At 43.2% G+C, this 24,870-nt stretch overlaps 1 protein-coding gene across 1 annotated transcript; it reads left to right on the top strand.

Moving 5' to 3' along the window:
- The first annotated feature begins 20,057 nt into the window (after positions 1–20,057).
- LOC543293 (dehydrin Rab15-like) lies at positions 20,058–21,401 on the top strand. The gene is made up of 2 exons (NM_001405777.1): positions 20,058–20,424; positions 20,504–21,401. The coding sequence occupies exons 1-2, from the start codon at positions 20,236–20,238 to the stop codon at positions 20,765–20,767; spliced, it is 453 nt and encodes a 150-aa protein (NP_001392706.1). The 5' UTR covers positions 20,058–20,235; the 3' UTR covers positions 20,768–21,401.
- Positions 21,402–24,870: the final 3,469 nt, after the last annotated feature.

Here is a 24,870-nt window from a genome sequence, read left to right as displayed (position 1 = left end):
GCAGGAAAAAAAAAATGGGCTGAAACTAGTTGGCCCAACAGGCACAGAAGAGGGGTTGGGCGCTGCTCACCCATGGGCTAAGGCCCGGGTCGGTGGAGGAAGCCTGGCAGGCCGGGGCAGCGGCCGACACAACGGGCCGGATCGGGGTCACGGCTGGGCCGGCAGACGCGGGGCCCACGCGGAGGCTTCGAGCTCCTCCTAATCCGGTTGACTGGATCAAAGGGAATGGCGGTGACCGAGGCGAGGTCCGGCGATGGCAGGGTCGGAGGACGACAACGGGATGGCACCGGGGGGGTCGGCGGGGTGCGGACCACGGCGAGCTCCGGCCGGTGGCGGCGCACGGCGATGAGGTGACGGGACGGCGGCGTTGATCTGGATCGGGAGTTCCTCTCCCGATCTGGATCGCTCGGGGCGAGCGAGCACGGGCTCCTACGGGGCGCGGGGCGAAGCCAAGCGGCGGCGGCGAGTCGCGCGGGTCCGGTGGCGGAGCAACACACCGGCGAGGGTCGGCGGGCGGCGGCAGCGGTCGCCGGCGACGGGCGGATCGGGCGCGGCCGAGCCCTCCTGGCTCGGGGACGAGGGGAGCGGGCACTGGGCGCGGGCGAGCGCCTGCGGGCCGGGGGCGGCGGCGGCTCAGGCCCGGGCGGGCTGCGCCTGGGCCTGCAGTGCCACAGGAGGTGGGAGGAGGGCTGCGGGGGTGCGGGAGACGCGTGGCGCCTTCCGGTTGGGTGAGGGAGGCTGCGCTGCGGCGGCTGGCTAATGGGAGGAGGCCAAGTGGCAGGGAGGAGGTGGCCGGCGCCGGATTACGAGGAGAAGGTGGGAGGTGGCGGCTGCGGGAGGTTAGGGGAGGCTAGGGGCTAGGGTTGCCCAATTTAGGAAGGAGGGGTGTTTATATAGGGGTAAGGCTAGGGTTACGGGGGTTTCGGACCCTCGGATCTCGATCGGGCGGTTCCGGACGTGAGGGGGGTTAGGCAGGCCTAGGTGGGCTGTGACGAGAGGGTTGGGCTGAGGGAAGAGAAGAGAAATGCAGCCCGGCGACAGTTCCGAAAGCCGAAACGTCCGACGAAGGTACCGGCAACGGTGCCGCTATATATTTAACGGTTGGGCTATCAAATGGACTCCGAATGCGACGAAACTTGGCAGGCGGCCTGTCTACACTATAATAAGACCGCACGACAAGTTGCAACCCATTCCGAGAACATTTTTATGCCACTTATAAAATAATATTTCGGAGGTGCCGCGGGCGCGTGCGAGTGTGTCTGGACTCCGAACGGACAACGGAGAGAACCGGCGGAACACGAACGGATGCAAGTTTTATGAAAACAATGCCGATGCAATGCGCATGATGCTATGAGACGAGATGCATACCAAGAACAAAATGCAAAACAACAGACAAAAACCCAACCACGGAGGAAATAATAAATCACATAGCCGGAAATGGCAAGAGTCGGAGTTACGAATATGGAAAGTTGTATCCGGGGCATTACAACATAGTTGGAGAAGGTTGAGGTGAGAAGTGCGGACTTGGGCGCTGGAGTTCGAGTTCGCGGAGATGGATAAGCCGAGGAAGAAGACGCTGGTAAAAGGGTTGGATCTTTATCCCCTTATATGGGCGGACAAAAACATGTGTCCCCACTGGCCTGGTAAAACTCGCTTATCTCCCAAGCGCCACAATCAATGGCGCGGTTGGGTTACCCATGTCCATATTGATGGGAATCCCGGCATAAGGGGAACACGATCTCTGCTTTGACAAGACATGCCAAGGAAACCACTTCGCTAAACGCGCTGAGGTGGAACAATAAAAACAATTTGAGTAAAGGCTTGGTAGTGGTGTGATGTCACGCCACAAAATACGTCAGCAGATTGAACTTGTATAATATTATTCTCTCTATGGTGGTACGTGGAATTTATTTTTGCAGAGCCGGACACTATCCTGGTGTTCACAATCTTCTATAAATTATTCGGAGGAAGAACCCGCCTTGCAATGCCGAAGACAACATGCGCACCGAACTCGTCGTCATTGAAGCCTGGTTCAGGGGCTACTGAGGGAGTTCCGGACTAGGGGGTGTCCGGATAGCCGAACTATCGTGATCGGCCGGACTCCAAGACTATGAAGATACAAGATTGAAGACTTCGTCCCGTGTCCGGATGGGACTTTCCTTGGCGTGGAAGGCAAGCTTGGCGATACGGATATGTAGATCTCCTACCATTGTAACCGACTCTGTGTAACCCTAGCCCTCTCCAGTGTCTATATAAACCGGATGGCTTTAGTCCATAGGACGAACAACAATCATACCATAGGCTAGCTTCTAGGGTTTAGCCTCCTTGATCTCGTGGTAGATCCACTCTTGTAACACACATCATCAATATTAATCAAGCAGGACGTAGGGTTTTACCTCCATCAAGAGGGCCCGAACCTGGGTAAAACATCATGTCCCTTGTCTCCTGTTACCATCCGCCTAGACGCACAGTTCGGGACCCCCTACCCGAGATCCGTCGATTTTGACACCGACAGTATTCTTCTTGAACCACCAACCCACGAGTGGGAGTCTTCCTGGCGAAGTTGTTCTTGTTCGGGAAGGACTTGGCTTTGTCTTTTTGGATGAACTTGCCACCATTGTCTTCCTGCTTCTTGTAAGGACAATCCGCCACTTGAGTTGAAGCAAGTTCTAACTCTTTACTTGCCCTTGACGCCACTTGAGTTGTTCTTGTTGAAGTTGGGTCTCGAATTCTTCTTGCTCCAAAATTGTCTTGAAGCAAGGGCCATGTTCTCATGGTAATCAAATTTGGTGTCTTCGGGGTTGCTCTCCTCATCTTCCACTTCTTCCTCTTCTTCCATAATAACCTTGGCCTTCAAAGCAAGGTTGGGCTTCTTTGCCCTTTGAGAACGGAGCACCGCATTGTCGGCGGTCTTGTCCAAGATGCTCATTGCAACGAACTCATCCAACACTTCACTTGAGGTCATGGAGTGGAAGTCCGGTCTTTGACGAATGACGGAGGACATGGCCTTGTTGTAGGGCATCATGGCCTTGAGGAACTTACGCTTGATCCAATTGTCATCCATGTCCTTGCTTCCATGATCTCGGAGTGCGACCGCGAGTTTGGTCACTCTTCGAAAGAGCTCACGGGGTTCTTCATCTTCTTTCATTGCAAACTCATTGGCTTCATCTTGCACCACTTCATAGTTGGAGAGTTGAATTCTAGCACTTCCTCGATAGAGACCCTCGACACATCTCCATGCTTCTTTAGCCATGACATGAGGTCGAAGATGAGGGAGATCTTCGGGAAGGATAGCATCTTGGATGATGAAGAGAGCACTCTCATTGAATTGATTGTCCACTTCTTCTCGAGGGGTGAAGTTGCTTGGGTCATGAGGATAGAAACCTTCTTCAATGATTCTCCAAAGGTTAGTATTGACATGTTTTAAATGGCGCTTGAAGCGATAAACCAAAAATCAATATCTTCATTTTTCACATATTTAGGAGGAGGACCGGCATGATTCAAATGAGTAGAGGGGATCGGTCTTCTATACACTGGGGGTTCCACATTGGCAAATATGTCGGTGCCATTTCTACCACTAGTAGAAGGACTCTTTTCACTGTTAGCTTCCCCCTTGTCGGAGGTAGCATCCGTCACCTTGTTAGTGGGATCACCCACTTTCATCAGCGAGGTAGATAGTTTAAGTCCGTCTAGGAATTCAGTAAACATGCTTTTAACCTCGGCCGTCATGGAGGTTTTCAATGTGTCTAAAGCCACATTGAATTCCTCACGTGAGACCGAGGTTCCCCCTTCGGCCGAAGACGAGATGGGATTCACACCGGAGTGCTCCTCCGCACCGTCGTGGGTGTCAAGCATACTCTTTGGACGACAAAGTCCTTAATAAAGAGACAAGGCTCTGATACCAATTGAAAGGATCGATATGGTTGACTAGAGGGGGGGTGAATAGGCAACTAACAATTTTTAAGATTTTCTTTAACAATTTAAATCTTGCAACAAAATAGGTTGTCTAGATATGCAACTACGTGGACAACCTATATGATGCAAAGACAACTAGAACACAAGCAAGCAAGAGATACAACACAAGTAAGCTTGCACAAGTAAAGGCGCGAAATAACCAAGAGTGGATCCGGTGAAGACGAGGATGTGTTACCGAAGTTCCTTCCTTTTAAAGGGAAGTACGTCTCCGTTAGAGCGGTGTGGAGGCACAATGCTCCCCAAGAAGCCACTAGGGACACCGTAATCTCCTCACGCCCTCACACAATGCGAGATGCCGTGATTCCACTATTGGTGCCCTTGAAGGCGGCGACCGAACCTTTACAAACAAGGTTGGGGCAATCTCCACAACAATTGGAGGCTCCCAACAACACCATGAAGCTTCACCACAATGGAGTATGGCTTCAAGGTGACCTCAACCGTCTAGGGTGCTCAAACACCCAAGAGTAACAAGATCCGCTAGGGATAAGTGGGGGGAATCAAATCTCTCTTGGTGGAAGTGTAGATCGGAGCCTTGTCACCCAATCCCGAGCACATCAACAAGTTTGATTGGCTAGGGAGAGAGATCCGGCGAGAATGGAGCTTGGAGCAACAATGGAGCTTGGGGATGGAAGAGGTAGTCAAATAGAGGTAGGAGACACCCCTTATATAGTCATGGAAAAGATCCAACCGTTATCCACATGTTCATCCTGCGACACGCGGTACTACCGCTCCAGGGGTGCGGTACTACCGCAAGGCACCGCGGTACTACCGTGGCGGACCACGGTACTTCCGCGGCAGCAGCAGAGGCCGGGACTTGCCTGACATAGGTGCAGTACTACTGCTTGCGCGGTACTACCGCTCCCTCTTGTGGTACTACCGCAAGGCAGGAAAGTCACTGCCTACGAAGAGCGCGGATGAAATAAATTACATCTGTGCCTACTTCCGCTGAAAAATGAGATGGTGCAAAAGTCCGACGCGGTACTACCGCACACGAGGCGCGGTACTACCATGGAGGCGCGGATGTAAAAAATTACATCCGCTCCTACTACCGTGACACCGCGGTACTAGGTAGGAGGGCCACGGTACTACGACTCCGGGGGAGCGGTACTACCGTGAGCTCCCGCGGTACTACCGTGCTGGATGAGCGGTACTACCGTGGGGGCGCGGATGTAAAAAATTACATCCGCCCCTACTACCGTACCGAAGCGGCACTAGGCCTAGGAGCCACGGTACTAATGCTCCAGAGGAGCGGTACTACCGTGACCCGCAGCGGTACTACCGCAGGTGCTTGCGGTACTACCGCTCCATAGAGCAGTACTACCGCAAGTATAGCAGTAGCCGTCTGACTATGCACAACCAGGATAACGGAACGACGCCCCAAAGTGCAAGGAAAGGTAGGAAATGTGTACGTGTTGATTCCACCCAACCTTTCCGACACGGACCCCCTCTTAATAGTACGGCTCCCCTACGACTCAAATCCACCAAAGAGAAACGTAGAGCAATGCCGTCTTCAATAGTCTCCGAGGGGCACTGAATCGTCTCGTGCCTAGTGATGAAGTGTCTAAGAAACTCAAGGCACACGATTAGTCCGCAAAAGCATTGTAATCAATCACCAAAACACTTAAGGGATAAAAGTGCCCTTACAGCTTGGCTTCTCCATTCATCAAGTGAGCTAATATCGAATAACCTCTTCTCACCGGCAAGTTTGAAGTCTTGAGCTCTTTAATAGCCCAATATGCTTTATGTTCAAGTTCCAGAGGTAAATGACATGCTTTTCCATAAACCATTTTATAAGGAGACATACCCATAGGATTTTTGTATGCAGTTCTATAGGCCCATAATGCATCATCAAGTTTTTTGGACCAATTCTTTCTAGATCTATTCACAGTCTTTTGCAAAATTAATTTGAGCTCTCTATTGCTCAACTCTACTTGACCACTAGACTGCGGATGATAAGGAGATGCAATTCTATGATTGACATCATACTTAGCAAGCATCTTACGAAAAGCACCATGAATAAAGTGTGAACCACCATCAGTCATAAGATATCTAGGGACTCCAAACCTCGGAAAAATAACTTCTTTAAGCATTTTAATAGAAGTGTTATGATCAGCACTACTAGTTGGAATAGCTTCTACCCACTTAGTAACGTAATCAACAACAACTAAAATATGTGTATAACCATTGGAGGCAGGAAAACGTCCCATATAATCAAAGATCCAAGCATCAAACGGTTCAATAACAAGAGAATAATTCATAGGCATTTCTTGACGTCTACTGATGTTACCTATTCTTTGTCATTCATCAAAAGATACGACAAACTTACGAGCATCTTTGAAAAGAGTAGGCCAATAAAAACCAGATTGTAGTACCTTGTGTGTAGTTCTATCTCCAGCGTGGTGTCCTCCATAGGATTTAGAGTGACACTTGCGTAGGATTTGTTCCTGTTCATGCTCAGGCACAACGTCTAATAATACCATCTACTCCTTCTTTATAAAGATGTGGATCATCCCAGAAGTAATGTCTTAAATCATAAAAGAACTTTTTCTTTTGCTGGTATGTGAAACTAGGCAGTATATATTTAGCAACAATGTAATTAGCATAGTCAGCATACCAAGGAGCAGTACGAGAAGCATTGACAACCGCTAATTGTTCATCAGGAAAACTATCATTAATAGGCAGTGGGTCATCAAGAACATTCTCTAGCCTAGACAAGTTGTCTGCAACGGGGTTCTCAGCTCCCTTTCTATCAATAATATGCAAGTCAAATTCTTGGAGCAAGAGAACCCATCTAATGAGTCTAGGCTTAGCATCTTTCTTTTCCATAAGATATTTAATAGCAGCATGATCAGTGTGAATAGTAACTTTGGAATCAACAATATAAGGTCTAAACTTATCACATGCAAACACAACTGCTAAGAATTCTTTTTCAGTGGTAGCATAATTTCTCTGGGCAGTATCAAGAGTCTTACTAGCATAATGGATAACATTCAATTTCTTATCGACTCTTTGCCCTAGAACAGCACCTACAGCATAATCACTAGCATCACACATAATTTCAAAAGGTAAATTCCAATCAGGTGGCTGAACAATAGGTGCTGTGATCAAAGCTTTCTTAAGTGTTTCAAATGCTTCTACACAATCATCATCAAAGACAAAAGGAATATCTTTTTGCAATAAATTAGTCAGAGGCCTAGAGATTTTAGAAAAGTCCTTAATGAACCTCCTATAAAAACCGGCATGACCAAGGAAACTTCTTATACCTTTTATGTCCTTGGGACATGGCATCTTTTCAATAGCATCAACTTTGGCTTTATCAACTTCAATACCCCTCTCGGAGATCTTGTGCCCCAAGACAATGCCTTCATTAACCATAAAGTGACACTTTTCCCAATTCAGGACGAGACTAGTGTCTTCGCATCTCTGCAAAACTCGATCAAGGTTGCTCAAACAATCATCAAAAGAGGATCCATAGACGGAGAAGTCATCCATGAATACCTCACAAATCTTTTCACAAAAATCAGAAAATATAGCCATCATGCATCTTTGAAAGGTAGCAGGTGCATTACATAAACCAAAAGGCATACGTCTATAAGCAAAAGTACCAAAAGGGCAAGTAAAAGTAGTTTTAGATTGATCCCCCGCTGATACAGGTATCTGAGAGAAGCCAGAATAACCATCTAGAAAGCAAAAATGTGTGTGTTTGGATAACCTTTCTAGCATTTGATCAATAAAAGGTAAAGGGTAATGATCTTTCTTAGTAGCTTTATTTAACTTGCGGAAATCAATTACCATCCTATAGCCTGTAATAATTCTTTGCGGGATCAATTCATCTTTATCATTAGGGACAACGGTAATACCTCCCTTTTTAGGGACACAATGGACAGGGCTTACCCATTCACTATCAGCAACGGGATAAATAATACCTGCCTCAAGGAGTTTTAGTATCTCCTTTCTCACCACTTCCTTCATTTTGGGATTTAATCGTCTTTGAGGATCTCTAACAGGTTTGGCATCTTTCTCCACTGAAATTTTGTGTTGACATAATGTGGGACTAATGCCCTTGAGATCATCCAGGGTATATCCAATAGCAGCTCGGTGCTTCTTCAGAGTTTTCAATAATCTTTCTTCTTCTTTCTCTGAAAGGTTAGCACTAATAATAACAGGATATATTTCTTTTTCATCAAGATAAGCATACTTAAGATTATCAGGTAATGGTTTGAGTTCAAACACGGGATCACCCTTGGGTGGAGGGGGATCCCCAAGAATTTCAACGGGAAGATTATGTTTTAGCATAGGTTCTTGTTTAAGGAACACTTCATCTATTTCTTCCCTTTCCTTCATAAACATATCGTTTTCATGGTCTAGCAAATATTGTTCTAACGGATCAGTTGGAGGAACAGCAATGGAAGCAAGACCAATAATCTCATCCTTACTAGATGGTTCCTTTTCACGATGTTGTCTACTAAACTTAGCGAAATTAAACTCATGAGACATACCATCTAAGCCAACAGTGACAATATTCTTTTCACAATCAATTTAGCACTAGCAGTGTTCAAGAAGGGTCTACCAAAAATAATGGGACAAAAATCATCTTGTGGGGAACCGAGAACAAGAAAATCAGCAGGGTATTTAATCTTCCCACACAAGACTTCAACATCTCTAACAATCCCAATAGGTTTAATGGTGTCCCTATTAGCAAGCTTAATAGTAACATCAATATCTTCTAATTCAACTGGTGCAATATCGTGCATAATTTCTTTATAAAGATCATAAGGTATCGCATTAGCACTAGCACCCATATCACATAAGCCATGATAACAATGATCTCCAATTTTAACAGAAATAACAGGCGTGCCTACAACAGGTCTACGTGTCTTAGTATCGGGTCTAGCAATATTAGCAGTTTCACCCAAGAAAGAGATAACATGCCCATCTAAGTCCTCATCCAAGAGATCTTTAATCATAGCAATACCAGGTTCAACATTAATTTGCTCAGGAGGTGTATAGGTCCTAGTATTACTCTTACGAACAACAGTCGAAGCTTTAACATGATCTTTTATCCTAACAGGAAAAGGAGGTTTTTCAACATAAGCAATAGGAATAATAGGATCACTATATGTAATAGTCTTCTCTTCGACTGTAATAGGTGCAACTACTTTCACTTCAACAGGAGGATTATATTTAAACCACTTCTCTTTAGGGAGATCAACGTGAGCAGCAAAAGTTTCACAAAAAGTAGCTACTATCTCAGAGTCAAGTCCATACTTAGAGCTAAATCCACGGAAAGCATCGGTATCCATAAAAGATTTAACACAATCAAACTTAGGTGTCATACCTGACTCCTTACCATCGTCGGAACCCCAATCTTCAGAGTTGCGTTTAATTCTTTCCAATAAGTCCCATTTGAAATCAATAGTCTTCAGCATATAGGAACCAGCACAGGAAGTATCGAGCAAGTTGCGATTATCAAGAGAAAGCCGAGCATAAAAATTCTGAATAATCATTTCCCGAGAGAGCTCATGATTGGGGCATGAATATAACATTGACTTAAGCCTCCCCCAAGCTTGAGCGATGCTTTCTCCTTCGCGAGGCCAGAAATTATATATGTAATTACGATCACGATGAACAAGATGCATAGGATAGAACTTCTGGTGAAATTCCAATTTCAATCGCTTATAATTCCAAGATCTCGTATCATCACATAGCCTATACCATGTCATTGCATCTCCCTTCAAAGATAAAGGGAAGACCTTCCTTTTGACAACATCATCGGGAATACCTGCAAGCTTAAATAATCCACAAACTTCATCCACAAAGATAAGGTGTAAGTCGGGATGCAATGTTCCGTCTCCTGCAAAAGGATTAGCTAGCAGTTTTTCTATCATACCCGAAGGAATCTCAAAGTGAACATTTTCATAAGGTTCAGTAGGTTGAGGAGCATTTCTTTGCTCTTCTGGTTGGGGTGAAGATACCCCAAACAAGCCACTCAAAGGATTAGTTTCCATAGTGACAAGTAACAGAAAATTTCAGCACACAATATAAATGTTTCCTTACCAAGTTCCACTCACCAAGAGCGCTACGCTCCCCGGCAACGGCGCCAGAAAAGAGTCTTGATGACCCACAAGTGTAGGGGATCTATCGTAGTCCTTTCGATAAGTAAGAGTGTCGAACCCAACGAGGAGCAGAAGGAAATGATAAGCGGTTTTCAGTAAGGTTTTCTCTGCAAGCACTGAAATAGTAGGTGATAGATAGTTTTGTGATAAGATAAATAGTAACGAGCAAAAGTAAATAAAGTAAATAAAGTGCAGCAAGGTGGCCCAATCCTTTATGTAGCAAAGGATAAGCCTGGACAAATTCTAATAATGAGGAAGGAGCTCCCGAGGACACATTGGGAATTATCGTCAAGCTAGTTTTCATCACGCTCATATGATTCGCGTTCGGTACTTTGATAATTTGATATGTGGGTGGACCGGCACTTGGGTACTGCCCTAACTTGGACAAGCATCCCACTTATGATTAACCCCTATTGCAAGCGTCCGCAACTACAAAAAGGAGTATTAAGGTAAACCTAACCACAACATTAAACATATGGGTCCATATCAACCCCTAACGAAGCAACGCATAAACTAGGGTTTAAGCTTCTGTCACTCTAGCAACCCATCATCTACTTATTACTTCCCTATGCCTTCCTCTAGGCCCAAATAATGGTGAAGTGTCATGTAGTCGACGTTCACATAACACCACTAGAGGAGAGACAACATACATCTCATCAAAATATCGAACGAATACCAAATTCACATGACTACTAATAGCAAGACTTCACCCATGTCCTCAGGAACAAACGTAACTACTCACAAAGCATATTCATGTTCATAATCAGAGGTGTAATAATATGCATTAAGGATCTGAACATATGATCTTCCACCAAGTAAACCAATAAGTATCAACTACAAGGAGTAATCAACACTACTAGCAACCCACAGGTACCAATTTGTGGTTTTGGATACAAGATTGGATACAAGAGATGAACTAGGGTTTGAGAGGAGATGGTGCTGGTGAAGATGTTGATGGAGATTGACCCCCTCCCGATGAGAGGATCGTTGGTGATGACGTTGGTGATGATTTCCCCCTCCTGGAGGGAAGTGTCCCCGGCAGAACAGCTCCGCCAGAGCCCTAGATTGATTCCGCCAAGGTTCCGCCTCGTGGCGGCGGAGTTTCGTCTCGTAAGCTTGCCCATGATTTTTTCCAGGACAAAACCCTTCATATAGCAGAAGATGGACGCCGGAGGCCCACCAGGGAGCCTAGGAGATAGGGGGGCGCGCCCCTAGGGGGGGCGCCCTCCTGTCTCCTCGACAGGGTGTGGGCCCCCTGGCCTATTTCTTTTGCTCATAATTCCTTAATAAATCCAAAAGGTTGTTTCGTGGAGTCTTAGGTCTTTTGGAGTTGTGCAGAATAGGTTTCCAACTTTTGCTCCTTTTCCAGCCAGAATTCCAGCTGCCGGCATTCCCCCTCTTCATGGTAAACCTTGTAAAATAAGAGAGAATAGCCATAAGTATTGAGATATAATGTGTAATAACAACCCATAATGTAATAAATATTGATATAAAAGCATGATGCAAAATGGACGTATCATACATCAACCGCGTTAACTAACGCTTTCGCTTTCGGTCTACGAGGGTACATGGACACACTCTCCCCCTCTCGTTGCTATGAATCTCCTAGATAGATCTTGCGTGATCGTAGGATTTTTTTTAAATTGCATGCTACGTTCCCCAACAATTCATATTAAAATATCTAAAAAGTCTTATGTTTAGAAACGAAGGGAGTAGCTTTTTCCGTCGCCCACCTTCTCTTTATAGTTTTTTCATACATTAATTTTATCAAAACATTTTATCTCTTAAACCATGCGTCCAAATCAAGAATTGTTTTCTCCGTTGTGTTATTCACGTCGAGATATTTGAAATTAATATCCCATGTTAATAGGTTTGGATGACTGTTTTGTAAATAAAAACCGGGAAAATCAGAAATTAAAAAAAAAGAACCCAAAAAAAGATAAACCAAAAGCCGGAAGCACAATTGTGGATTTGTTTTTTTTGGGGGGGGGGCACGGTTCTTTTTTTCACTTTTCGGGTTGTGCTTGTGAAAAAGATCATTCAAGAGAGGAGATGTCACTTGATGTCTTGGATTTTTCTTTAGTTTTCAAGGCTCATGTCATGTGCTTATCATGCTGAATTGTTATTTAGTCTTTGGTTATTAAATTGTGGTCTCTTTGTAAAGAAAGTATAAGATCTTTTTCGACAAGGGGCGCTTTATTACTTGGATTAAGTATTACACCCGGCCTCTGCATAACTAAGATGCACACAGCCCAACAATGTCCTCTCACACAATGAAAATTAAAAAGGTGAGATACAAAGAAACACGTAGAGTCCGTACAACGACTAAATCGGAGGGGCGGTAGGGGGAATCCTAAGATCATGCTGCCTCCCATGTTGGGTAAAAGTATCCCTCACCGTAGTCTCCAATCATGTACATATCTCCGTAAACAGGTCTCGATTCTCCACGCGTTATAGAGATGACCATAAACGAAGAGTCCCGGTACATCTATGGATAACATGCATAAGAGACGTACTTTTATCTTTTATCGTCATTTTTTTTATCATTTCTACATAGCCAAAGCGACCAAATAATGATAAGTGCTCCCACCCTGAGAAGAGTTCTAAACATGTGATCAATCCCATATAACCAGTTGCCAAATACATTAGCAATAGTACAAGAAGGATACAAGATAGAAGCTATTTGGATGACTGGCCATATAGAACAACCAATTTGCATTGGAAGAACAAATATTTTATTGTCTCATCATGGTGACAAAAAGACACATTGCGGACTTCCATGCCAATTCCTCTTAATAAGGTTATCTTCAATAAGAATGACTCCGCGACAAAGGTGCCATGCAAATATTTTATTCTTAAGAGGTATCTTCATCTTCCAGATCTTCTTGTTATTATCCACTGGCACATCAGACTGGATTAACGCTCTATACATAGACTCCACTGAGAATTGTCCATTTCGATGAAGGTTCCATCGGAATACATTGAACCCATGTGACAATTGCACCATGGACAACCGCTGGAGCAGGATGTTCCACGATTGAAGTCTGGGTTCAATTTAAATCCCCTCTGAAAGTCACATTGGCGGAAGTGATTCCAATACTATGGCGATAGTATCATCCTTGTGACGCACATGTTTTATTGAGCCGGATATTGTTCCCGGAGTGTGGAATTTCCTAGCCACTGATACTCCCAAAATCTAATTTTCGAGCCGTCTTAATCGAGAAGGATCCATAGCAGAAGAAATATTTCTTCGTAGCCATTAGCTCCGCCCAAAAGTGAGAATCCCCAGGCTTGAAGTATACTTGAGATATTGCCTTGGAACCCACATATTTCCTCATGAGGAGGATTTGCCATACACCATCTTCTGTCAGTAATTTAAACAACCATTTGCCAAGGAGGGCCCTATACTTAACCTCAAGGTCATGAATGTCCAGCCCGCCTTGGTTTTTGGGATGACAAACCACACTCCATTTAGCCAATCGATATTTCCTTCTCTCACTATCTCATTGCCGGAAGAATCTTGATCGGAAATAACCCAATCTATTTTGTTGATCCGGCCACATGAGTGACTCCTAAATTCCTAATCAGAGTAGTGGTGGCGGCCTGTAGGCGAGCTTAGGGCAGCAGCGGGACGAGTTGTCGCTGGATTGGGCCCATCTCCACTAGATCCACGAGATGTGTATCCTCGCGCAAGACGCCTAGGTTGAATGTCAAGCACCTTGCATGCAGTGGCGGCAGCGGCCTATGGACGAGCTCCAGGCAGCTGCCGAATGAGCTCAACTTGGGATTTGCGTGATTTTCACCAGATCCGACAGCTTGGCACCCTCGTGTACGGACGTCGGACGGCAGAAAAATTGTGTATCTCATGCATAGGTTTGACGGCTTGCTCAAGGTGACGTTTGGATGGGGCGAGCTACGGGCGGAGGCGCAAAAGAACGGGGGCGTTGTAGGCGGTGTCGAGATGTGGGTGGCGGCTAGATGGAAGGGGGAGGGGGCGGGGGCACTAGCGCTTAGGTGGCCTGTGGGAGGGACCGATGGCGGGGAAGGTTCTAGATGTCCTAGGCCAATATGAGGTGGGCAGCTTGAGTTTGGAAGAGATGAGGTTGGATCAGAAAGAACAAGGAGTTCCGTGAAACTTTGGGTGAAGTAACATGTGTGTTTTTGCAAAATTGACATGCCTTGTCTTTGCCTGGGTTAGATGGAAATCCGGTGGTCTGAAATTATAGATAGCACCAACCGAGAATTTTATCAGAGTAGATACATCAAAAATTGAACGAGGAGCTAATCTTTTTTGAGCATCAGTACAGACACAAGCGCTCATATACACGCGCATACACTCACCCCTATAAACGTACACAAGCACACCCTATCCATATGGAGAACGTATCCTGTGAAACGGACGTACTCATGCACCAGATGCACCAGCAGGTTATGGGCCATTAGATTCGAAATCAAGGGGCAAGATGCATCTGTGGGGGGAGCTGTTGGTACATTTGCAAAACAGACCTTCAAATCTAGCTAAATATATCGGATGGACCTCCCAAAGCTAGTTCGTCTACCTCGCTTTTCCTCTGTTCTGTACTACTGCTCCAGATCGCTCTGTACAACCGAGCTTCTGTTTTAAACAAGCTGAGAAATTTGACAAGTGGTGCTTTTGTATCAGCTAATCTAACTGTTGTGTGATTGCTTCTTGCTGACTTTAGCAAAAATTACAAAAAAATCAAATTGATTCTTCACACAGTTGGAAAGCTCAACAATATTAAGAAGTACTGTATCAGATAAGCAGAGAAGCAGATGTGGCCTCTTTCCTAAAAAAAAGTATCAGAGAAGCAGATGTTGTTTTGCAACCGAACCAAAGATCTTTAGATGCTTCCATGGAAGAACATCACGTCTTTTACATTGAGACATCACAAGCATACACATCAATTGTACGGCAACCGCCCTTCTAAACTACAAACAAGACGCATACTAAATTTTGTTACCAAGTGTACTTTCTTGCTGATTACATGGTTCCAAAAAAATCGAAGCCTGAGACAACACATGATCTATACTAGTATGGGAGGTGACATTATCAGTTTCATGAGCTGCCAACTAGGAGACTGTTCGATGATATTTTGTCATGGTTTTGCGAGTTTAAAAAATTCAAATCATAATTGGAAGTTCGAGAAAATATCAACTTGGTTCTCATTTGCAAAGTTAAAAAGAAATCATAGTGATGTACAGGGGTAGTGACAATCAGACGCTGAGGACACACACGCGTGAGGCATCTTAGAATTTTACGTGGCTTAGTAGATGGCAGCGTTCTCTAAGGAAAAAAGATTATAAGTGGGATCCATAGCTAAAGAGGAATAATAAGTACACATGGTGGATTGATTGGTACGTGCTGGATTACTTGGACCATTCACTACTACGTGCACATACTCGTTGGCAGATTTGATTTGAACTTTTGGAGTTCGTTTAGTTGGATAAGTATGCATGCGTGATATCCAGGAGTTCCACCACAGGTGCTGAGGAAGCTGTTGGTCAGTGGCCGTTGAATCTTCTCCAGGATAAGCCATACGGGTACGGGATACATAGATAATCATCAGATACGTCGAGAGGAGGGGAGGTTCGAGTTCTGAGGCGGCCGCATAGCGCAACGGCGCAGTTCATTTCTCACAGCAACCACGCCGCCGCCAGCACCACACACATAAACATCTACATGACAGCTCGATCAAATCTCCAACACAACATTAGCAATCACGGCTCCTTGCAATCTTTACTCCGCGTCTCCATTTCAAGGACCGGATCGGTGATGTTACTTGGTAAGTGAGTCGCATGAAGGTGAGATGCGGCTATTTTATTTCTTTCTTCTGTTTTCTTCTTCCATTGCTGGTTGGTAACTCCTCGCCGTTCAACCTAACGATCAAATCGTTGACGCTGGCGTTTTACCGTTTGATCTACAAAATGAATATATGGTGTCATGCGGCTCTACCTGATGCTTCAATCATCACCGCGGATATGCCATGATCTGATAAAAAAAAGAGTTATTGCATCCCGCGGCTCCACATGACGATCTAATCGTCGCCGCGGATGTGTGTAGATCCAATATGAAAAAAAGTGAGTGATGACATCCGGCGGCTCTACATGGCGATCTAATCGTCGCTGCGGATGTCTATAGATCCGATATGGAAAAAGAGAGTGATGACATATACCGGCTCTACCTGACGTTACAATCGTCGCCGCAGATATGCCACGATCTGATGTGGAAAAAAGATAGCTATTGCATCCCACGACTCTACTTGGCGCTTCAATCATCGCCGCGGATGTATGATAATGATGTATTAAAAGAGGCAGTTACGACATCTCGCGGCTCTACCTGACACTTCAATCGTCGCCGCGGATGTATGATGATCCGATATAAAATGGAGATGGTTATGACATCTTGACTCTATATGGCGATTGAATCGCTGATGTGGACTTTTCACCGTCAAGTTGCCATTTTGTCATTTTCTTTTTACCCTTTGATCTTCATTTATTTGAGTTCTGTTGATTTGTGATGATCTACATGCAAATTCGTGCATGCATTACTGTACACGTACCAGCCTGCATGGGACATGGCATGAGCAGAAGCCTTTCCGAGACTGCAACACATATACACACATCCTGAACTAGAGTTTGCAAACATTTACAAAGAAGGAGATTCACTTGACATGCAGAGGTCAACTTCATAATGAGAGTGGAGCACGTACCAACAATGACATGGCCATCTACACAGGGATAATAAGACGCCATTGTTTTAAGTTTATACACTCATTATTCAGGTCGACTGTCAGTTCATTATTCAATCTCTCTCTCTTTTTCAGAACCCACGAGGCCGAAATATGATGCATACATATTCTAATCGACATGGTTTGAAACACATAGTCCGCGATCGACGGGGCCGGCCGGACAACTACTTCAAGGCTTCATATCAGATTTTTGACCGACTGCTCATGGAGAGGTGGGGCTGAATATTACATGGTTGATGATATGTTATGACTACATCTTTAGCAATGCAGTTTTGTTTTGTCCCCAGCATTTTTAGAAGGGCTTATCTTGAATCAAAAGGTCATGTTGTAACTCCTTGACATGTAAACATTTCTTATAGTGGATTTGGCCTCCGTGCCACCGTGGTTTTTTACCCAACTTGGATTTTCCACGTTAAAATGTGTGTCCCCTGTTTGTGCTTTGATGATCTGTTTTATTTCCATGCATATAATTATGAAGGCGTGAGATAGAGATTCTATAAAGATAAGATGATCATTTGATTCAGCTTAATCAGAGGTATTGTGCGAGTGTAGACTCGTAGATGTAATTAACTGGAATTATTTCGAGGTTCCAGGAATTAAGGACTTCTGCAATCGTCTCAGTTAGATATATATATTCAGGCGCAATATGGAACATACATGTGAAATAGAAATAGGCAATCCTTTGATAATTCGATAAAGTGCGAGTCTCCTATTTCCGTGTATTCGAAGTAATGAATTCGTATACGCTCGTATACTGGCACGCCCGCACCTAAAATGCCAACGCGGATAGATTTAATATTTATCTTGCGAAAACAGAGACATATGAAGATGACTCCTACTCTGAAGATTATCCGGTCATGCCTTCAACTAATTGATTTGAAGATCAAAGGCAAAATATTGTTGGAGCATGAAAGATGGTCCTGAATCTGAATAAACACCGAATAGTCAGTTCTGGAGCAACCATAAAAAACATGATATAGAAATATTTACCTGCCAATGAGTGGTTGCCAAAGAGGCTTATATGGCCTGACAATATGTATGTAAGTAATCTTGATATGTCATTCTTCACTACAGCTATATAGTATAAACAGTCGTTATTGGGAAGCAAAGGATAGCAAGATGGAGGAAGGGACAATAACTCAAACGAAAAACAGAAGAAAAAGAGGTACAACAAGTTTGCATTCAGATTTCGGAAAAAAATATGATAATCTCATATCTTTTTGTCAAAAATAGCCCCAACATATTAGATGAAAACAATAAAGTGAAAGTGTACCCAAATATTATATGAAATAAGTTGTGGTGATATTACCTCAGATTAAAATCAGTACCAATATCTAGTCAACTATAGTTTACTAAAACAAACCCTCCAGTCCAGTGGCATGCAAATAAAGTGAGCATGAAATTCTATCCACTGAAGGAATAAATTTGACAACCTAAATAAGATGATAATAAGGTACAAGGGTGTGCTTCCAAACCAGAGACATGCCACCTATGCAACCAAGAGCAGGAAATGGCGATGCCTCGTTCATGCATAATTCTTGGATGCAACAACTTTGGCTACATGCCTTGTCAATGTCAAAAACAGCTTCTGATTTCCATAAGAACATGAAGAATTGCAGCCCTATTCGCGGTCCCCAACTTCAACTGATTTACCAGCTCCAGGCAATAAGACTCCATAATGACCTTCCAACATAGTAATGAGCCAAGCCAAACTTTGGAGTGACACCCCATTCAGCAAATCCATTGAAAATAACATAGGTTATGAATCTCGTAGCAATCACATAAGCAATCATAGGCAGCTCTATCCTCTATGCGAAACTAACATTGGATTGTCTTTTACTAAAAATTTGCTACCAGATAAAACAGGGATCCCAAAGTATCACATTTATAGAATACAAAGGTCAGTTCACTACTATATCATGTTTTTCAAACAAATTATAGGGAACAATATATGAGGTTTTGCAACGGATTGTAAGGAACACCGACATTCTGCAAGTCATGGTTTAGTATACATTGTATATAGGAGACTGAAAAAACCAGTTTTGTCCAAAGATGAACTACTGTAGATAATAAAATCAGAAAGATGAACTCGTTAATGCTTTCACGAAGTTCAGTTGAACATTGTAAAGTACAAGTTCTGTTTAATATTGTTTACGAATAAAGGATCCAAACAGGGAGTGCATCCCTTGTAATTTGCATGAAGATCATAGAAATATACTCGTAGCTCATACCTAAATATTGTGCTGACAGCGCACTATTCCAAATCTTAATCAATAAAAACATGCCTTTTGAGAAGAAGCATACAGACATAGATCTAGATCCTTGAGCTGCTGTAGTTGGATAGTGTCACCGGCGGCGTTAGTGGTAGATTGAGTATGCCCTCACAACGAGGCGCTGCTGCAAAAGACAAAATCGAGGCACTGCTTTCAACAAATCAGATCCCCATCTGGATTTCAGTGAGACGACGCTCCATTGGTACATGATTGAGAGGGATCAATCGAAATTTACTAACCTATTTCGCCTGTTGGAGTGGTACAGAAGAGGGAGAGAGAGAGAGAGAAAGAGAGAATACTGATTTCGTTGAAGATCTGATATCGGTTCTTGAGCTCGCTGGACCTTAACAATAGAACCAGGTGGCTGCACTGGTACAAAATCTGGCAAGGGGAAGAACAAGATCTGGATATGGTGAGGTCAAATTGCTGCATTTAACAGCACTGCAAGGATTGTTCTGCAAATGTGCCAGCAGTCCCATCATCGCACTGAATCCTGTCCTTCTATTTTGAATCCAACGGCCCATGTATCGCTGGAGCATCTGGTGCACCAGTTTGCTCGTTTCACCAGATACATTCTCATATGAGCACCTCCGAGAGACTGAGTCGGCATATCATCTTGAGATTTACGAAGCCACCGTAGGCGCCTCGTCGTCGACGGAAACGTCTCCTTTCACTGAAAGCGCACCGCCTAAAATCCTGAAATAATTCAGGAATAATGCGAGCACCAAAATTCAAATCTTGGTGGGTTGAAGATACCACTGTCCACTTGGTTCGCAACGAGGAGCTAATCTGTCAAGTCACCCTTCCAGAACAGTCGAATGCGTACGTGGCGCCACCGACACGTTCAGGATCTCGGCGCGTGCACACGTCCCGGCTATCCGTACGCCCACGCCGACCACTTGCGCCTCCCGACTCACCACGCATGCACACGTACCCCCCGTGCAGTAGCCACCTGGCCTGCCACATCCGTTACAAGGCCTGTCGCTACGGCATAAATATCCACCCGGCAATGCACTTCCCTGCACACAACGACTCACCAGGTTTCTGTCAGCCAAAGACCAAAAGCTAAAGCCACAACCAAGTCCAGTTTAGGAGGCAAAGATGGAGTTCCAAGGGCAGCACGACAACCCCGCCAACCGCGTCGACGAGTACGGCAACCCGTTTCCGTTAGCCGGCGGCGTGGGGGGAGCGCACGCCGCTCCCGGCACCGGCGGGCAGTTCCAGGCCCACAGGGGAGAGCACAAGACCGGTGGGATCCTGCATCGCTCCGGCAGCTCCAGCTCCAGCTCGGTATGATACTCTGTCGGCACACATGTACACATTCATCTGCTTCTGTATGTTTAGATGTTAAGTTTTCGTGGCTGTACAGTCTTCCGAGGACGACGGCATGGGCGGGAGGAGAAAGAAGGGCATGAAGGAGAAGATCAAGGAGAAGCTCCCCGGTGGCCACAAGGACAACCAGCAGCATATGGCGACGGGGACAGGGACTGGAGGAGCCTACGGGCCGGGAACTGGGACTGGTGGAGCCTACGGGCAGCAAGGCCACACAGGAATGGCCGGCGCCGGCACTGGCACGGGCGAGAAGAAGGGGATCATGGACAAGATCAAGGAGAAGCTGCCGGGACAGCACTGAGCCACCGGCTCCGGCTGGCTGCTTCCTTGTAGCTACGGGTCAAAGCCTTCCAGTTCCACGTGATCTTTGTTCAATAATAATAAGATGAAGCTGAACGAAAAGTTGTCTCTGATCGCATCCGCGTCAGGGACACTTTTCTGTATACAGCGTGCGTTGTGTCTGTTACGTTTGTCTGTTGTGTCTTCATGTTGAAAAAAACTTAGTATACAACTGAACTTTTTTTTCTATCAAGGAAATCGGGCCCTTGTTGATGTTAAAAAAAAAGGAGTCCATGCCATTTTTGTGCCTTGCAGTATAGTCATTTCATCCTAAGAGCATGTTCAACAGACGCCGCAAGCGCTAAAATTTTCGAGGTTTGTCAATGCAAATAAAATACGGCGCCCAATCTGACGGCCCCACCTGCAGCAGTTACGCAACACGCGATGCCATTTTCTGATCCTTACCTGCCACGCGCGGGATTTTAGCACGGCTGCTGGACCGCAAGTTTTGGTCGCACGCGATGCCATTTTCTGATCCTTACCTGCCACGCGCGGGATTTTAGCACAGCTGCTGGACCGCAAGTTTTGGTCGCACGCTATATAGTCGTTTCATCCCAGCGCGCTTATCTAGCTGCTCTAAGGTATTTCTTCCGTTCTAAATTACTAGTCGTGGTTTTAGCTCAATAAGCCGTGCTAAGGTACTCCTTTCATTTCAAATTACACGTCGTGATTTTAGTTCAAAATTACTCGTCGTGATTTTAGTTCAAGTTTAAATTAAAACCACGACGAATAATTTAAAACGGAGAAAGTATATGGCACGTGCAAGCTGTAGTAGCCGCCCATCAAGAAAAACGGGCCCACCCACCTCTCCATCCATAGCCAAAGGATCAATTAGGACAACTCACTTGTGCCTAGTTATTTTCACTTGTGCCTAGTTATTTTATTCTGCTTGCCGTGCATCATCTCAGTCTAGTTATTTTTTTGTTTAATTTCTTTTCTTCGGTTTTATTTTTTATTTTTCTTTATTTGTTATTATTTTCCTATTTCTATTTCATTTTCTTAAATTCGCGAACATTTTCATAAATTTGTGAACTTTTTAAAATTCGTGAACTTAGATTTTGAATATGTGAACTATTTTTAAATGAATGCATGTCTTCAATTTTGTAAATTTTTATCAAATCCATGAACTTTTTGGTTACATTCATGAACTTCTTTCAAACCGATGATTTTTTTAGTTTTTTCAAATTCGTGATTTTTTTGCAAGTAACCGGCTTGGCCCTAAAATTGACGTCCCAGGACGCGCTGGTCTCTACATCTGTCACAAATTTTCCAAACTAAAGCAAAAAAACAAACAAACAAGAAATTGGCTTTTCGGTGAGGTTTGTTGGTTTTTATGCCCATCCTAGCTCCGAGGACAAAAAAATATAGCAAAACTGAACGAATTTTATCAATTTAAAATAGTTCATGAATTTGATAATTTTTTTTGAGAAAGTAAAAAAGGTCATCGATTTAAAAATCATGAATTAAATACTTTTTTGCAGGAGGCCGCCTGACTGGGCCAGTCCACTGTAAGGTGTGGAAATGGAAATAAATTTATAATATCGCTTTTAAGTACCTGTTTAAATTACACATGGAAATGGAATGGAATTTAAAACAACACTTCTAAATACCTATTTAAATTATTATTATTTTAAACCTGGCATGAATGCCTATCAAGGACAAGCCCACCTGCTCGTTTATTTCACGAATGTCCAAAAAAGCACCATGTTGAACAGAGAGTGTTGGGATAGGCTAGAAGGATGCATGTTGTGTTTCCACATACATGAAATGGCCCAACACAATGCCAAGTTGTTTTAGTTTTAGATTTTTCCTTTTGCATTTTTTGACATTTTCTCCGTCAAAAAGGTCGATAAATGATTGGACGTGTCGCAATTGGAAAAAGTCCAAAACAAACCTTCAATCTATAAGTGAAACCTAAATCAAACCCCGAACTCTCAATCCTTGAAATGAACACACCAAGCTCTTTAATCCCGGTCTATTTTAAACCTTAACAGGACGTAGCCGGGATTTGCTCAATTGGCCCGGCCCAGTAACGTAGTTACTCGCGCATGCGCACTAATCTGTTTTTTCTTAATTTCTTTCTTTTTTGTTTTATTTTATTTTTCCATTTTTACACATGTCTAAATTTCTCAGTACCCAATGTACATTTTTAACACACACATTAAATATTTTTGGATGACCTTTTGATATTTTCAAATACATTGTGTACATTTTTAAACTAAATGTTTTCAAAACTTTTTGAATACATGGTAATATTTTTCCAAATACATGTTTTACATTTTCTTAATGACAATAAACATTTAATAAAACTACATGAACACTCTTTTACATGGTTCAACATTTTAAAATTTGCATACACTTTTTTCAAGGACATGGCACATATATTTTGTTAAGATTATGACACATTTTTTTACATCACGCAAACATATTTTTACATTATACACACCTTTTTTTGAAAATGTCACAAACACATTTTTTTTAAACTTGTGAACATTCTTGAAATGTTACATTTTTTTGAATGTACAAACATTTTTTGAATCACAGGAATATTATTATGCATTGTATAAACATTTGGATTGGCCCATACATTTTATAAAACTTGTGATGTTTTTTAGATGTCGCAAAATATTTTCATGTTTCAGAAAATGTTTATGTATCAAAAAGTGTCTGCACTTTAAAATTTTGTTCAGGTTGCAGAAAAAAATTATGTTTCAAAAAGTGTTTGCACTTAAATTTTTTGTTTAGGTTGCAAAAAATTTTATAAAGGTGTTCACTTTCTAAAGTTGTTGGTTTTTTAAAAGTATTCGAAATTTTCAAAAAGTACTCACACTTTATAAAATGTTTATAAGATTTCATAAATTTTCAAAAATGTTTATAAAATGTTCAAAGATTTCATAAATAAATAAAATTTCAATACTTCTTTGCCCCTAAAAAATGCTTTCAAAGTTCGATGCTTTTGTTTTTGATTAAATATTCCGGGCCTCTGACTATGTCAGTCATAGTCGTCTGCTGTAGTGGCTACAAAGTCCCAAGTTCGACTCCACGACATGTTTTTTTTGTTCTGGAATTATTACGTCGCCCGTTAAGAAAAATAAATAAATAATTTTTGTGTCGCATGTTAAGGAAAAAAACTCGCTTCATGTCTGGTGGGCTGGCCTATTCGAGTCCACTGCAAACAATCCCAAACATTTTTAAATAAATTATTAATGAAATAATTTACGAAATTCCAGAAAAATATTTAAAAATGTGACACAATTTTGAAAATACAAAACATTTTTCAAAGCATGTGAAAAACTCTTGGAATTCTGAACATTTTTTGACAAATGTGAAAATCACGAACTGTTTTTAGAAATGCTAGAGTTTCAAAATTCCAAACAGTATAAAAAACACAAAACGAATTGAATTTGTGCGAAAAATAGAAAACAAGAACATTTTAAACTTCTGAACAATTTTAGAAATGTGCAGACATTTTTTAAACCTCACGAATTCTTGTTGTGTTATAGTGGGCCGGCCCAAATTCTTGTCCATGAGAGTAGCTGGTAATCCCGGCCGGGATTGTAGTATTCCCAGTGTGCCAAACAGGTATAGGGTCCAAAATAGACCAGGATTACAAGTTTAGACTGTCAATTTCCGAGATTCAAAGTTCAGAGTTTGATTTAGCTTTCGTCTACAACTTCAAGGTTTATTTTGGACTTTTTCCTGTCGCAATTTGCATACGGTGTCGAAAATCGTTCAAACCTGGGATGGATGCCTAACATGGGCTTGCACACCTGCCTACAGAAGCTAGAGTCATTTGAAGGATGCCCAAAAGTAGACCATATTCAACGGAGCATGTTGTTTCTCGATATCCTTGAAACTATCATGGCATTGTATGAGCAATTTAAGACACCACGCCAGCTATTTTTTGTTTTTGACAATTTTTGTATTTTTCTGGAGTTCTCTTGATAAAAAAACTTGATAAATGGTCGGACGTGTCGCAAGTTACATACAGTGTCAGAAAATGTTTATCGTGGGCATGCCCACCTACTTGCAAAAGTTGGAATCATTTTAAGAATTTCCAAAACT

The sequence above is a fragment of the Triticum aestivum genome, chromosome 5B, assembly GCF_018294505.1.
Source record: "Triticum aestivum cultivar Chinese Spring chromosome 5B, IWGSC CS RefSeq v2.1, whole genome shotgun sequence".
Taxonomy (NCBI): Eukaryota; Viridiplantae; Streptophyta; class Magnoliopsida; order Poales; family Poaceae; genus Triticum; species Triticum aestivum.
The sequence above is the reverse complement of the archived record's forward strand: the minus strand, read 5'-3'. Positions and strand labels throughout refer to the sequence as shown.

Coding starts and splice junctions, on each gene's coding strand:
- LOC543293 (NM_001405777.1), top strand. CDS start 20,236: ATGGAGTTCCAAGGGCAGCACGACAACCCCGCCAACCGCGTCGACGAG. Junction 20,425..20,503: donor GCAGCTCCAGCTCCAGCTCG/GTATGATACTCT, acceptor GTGGCTGTACAG/TCTTCCGAGGACGACGGCAT.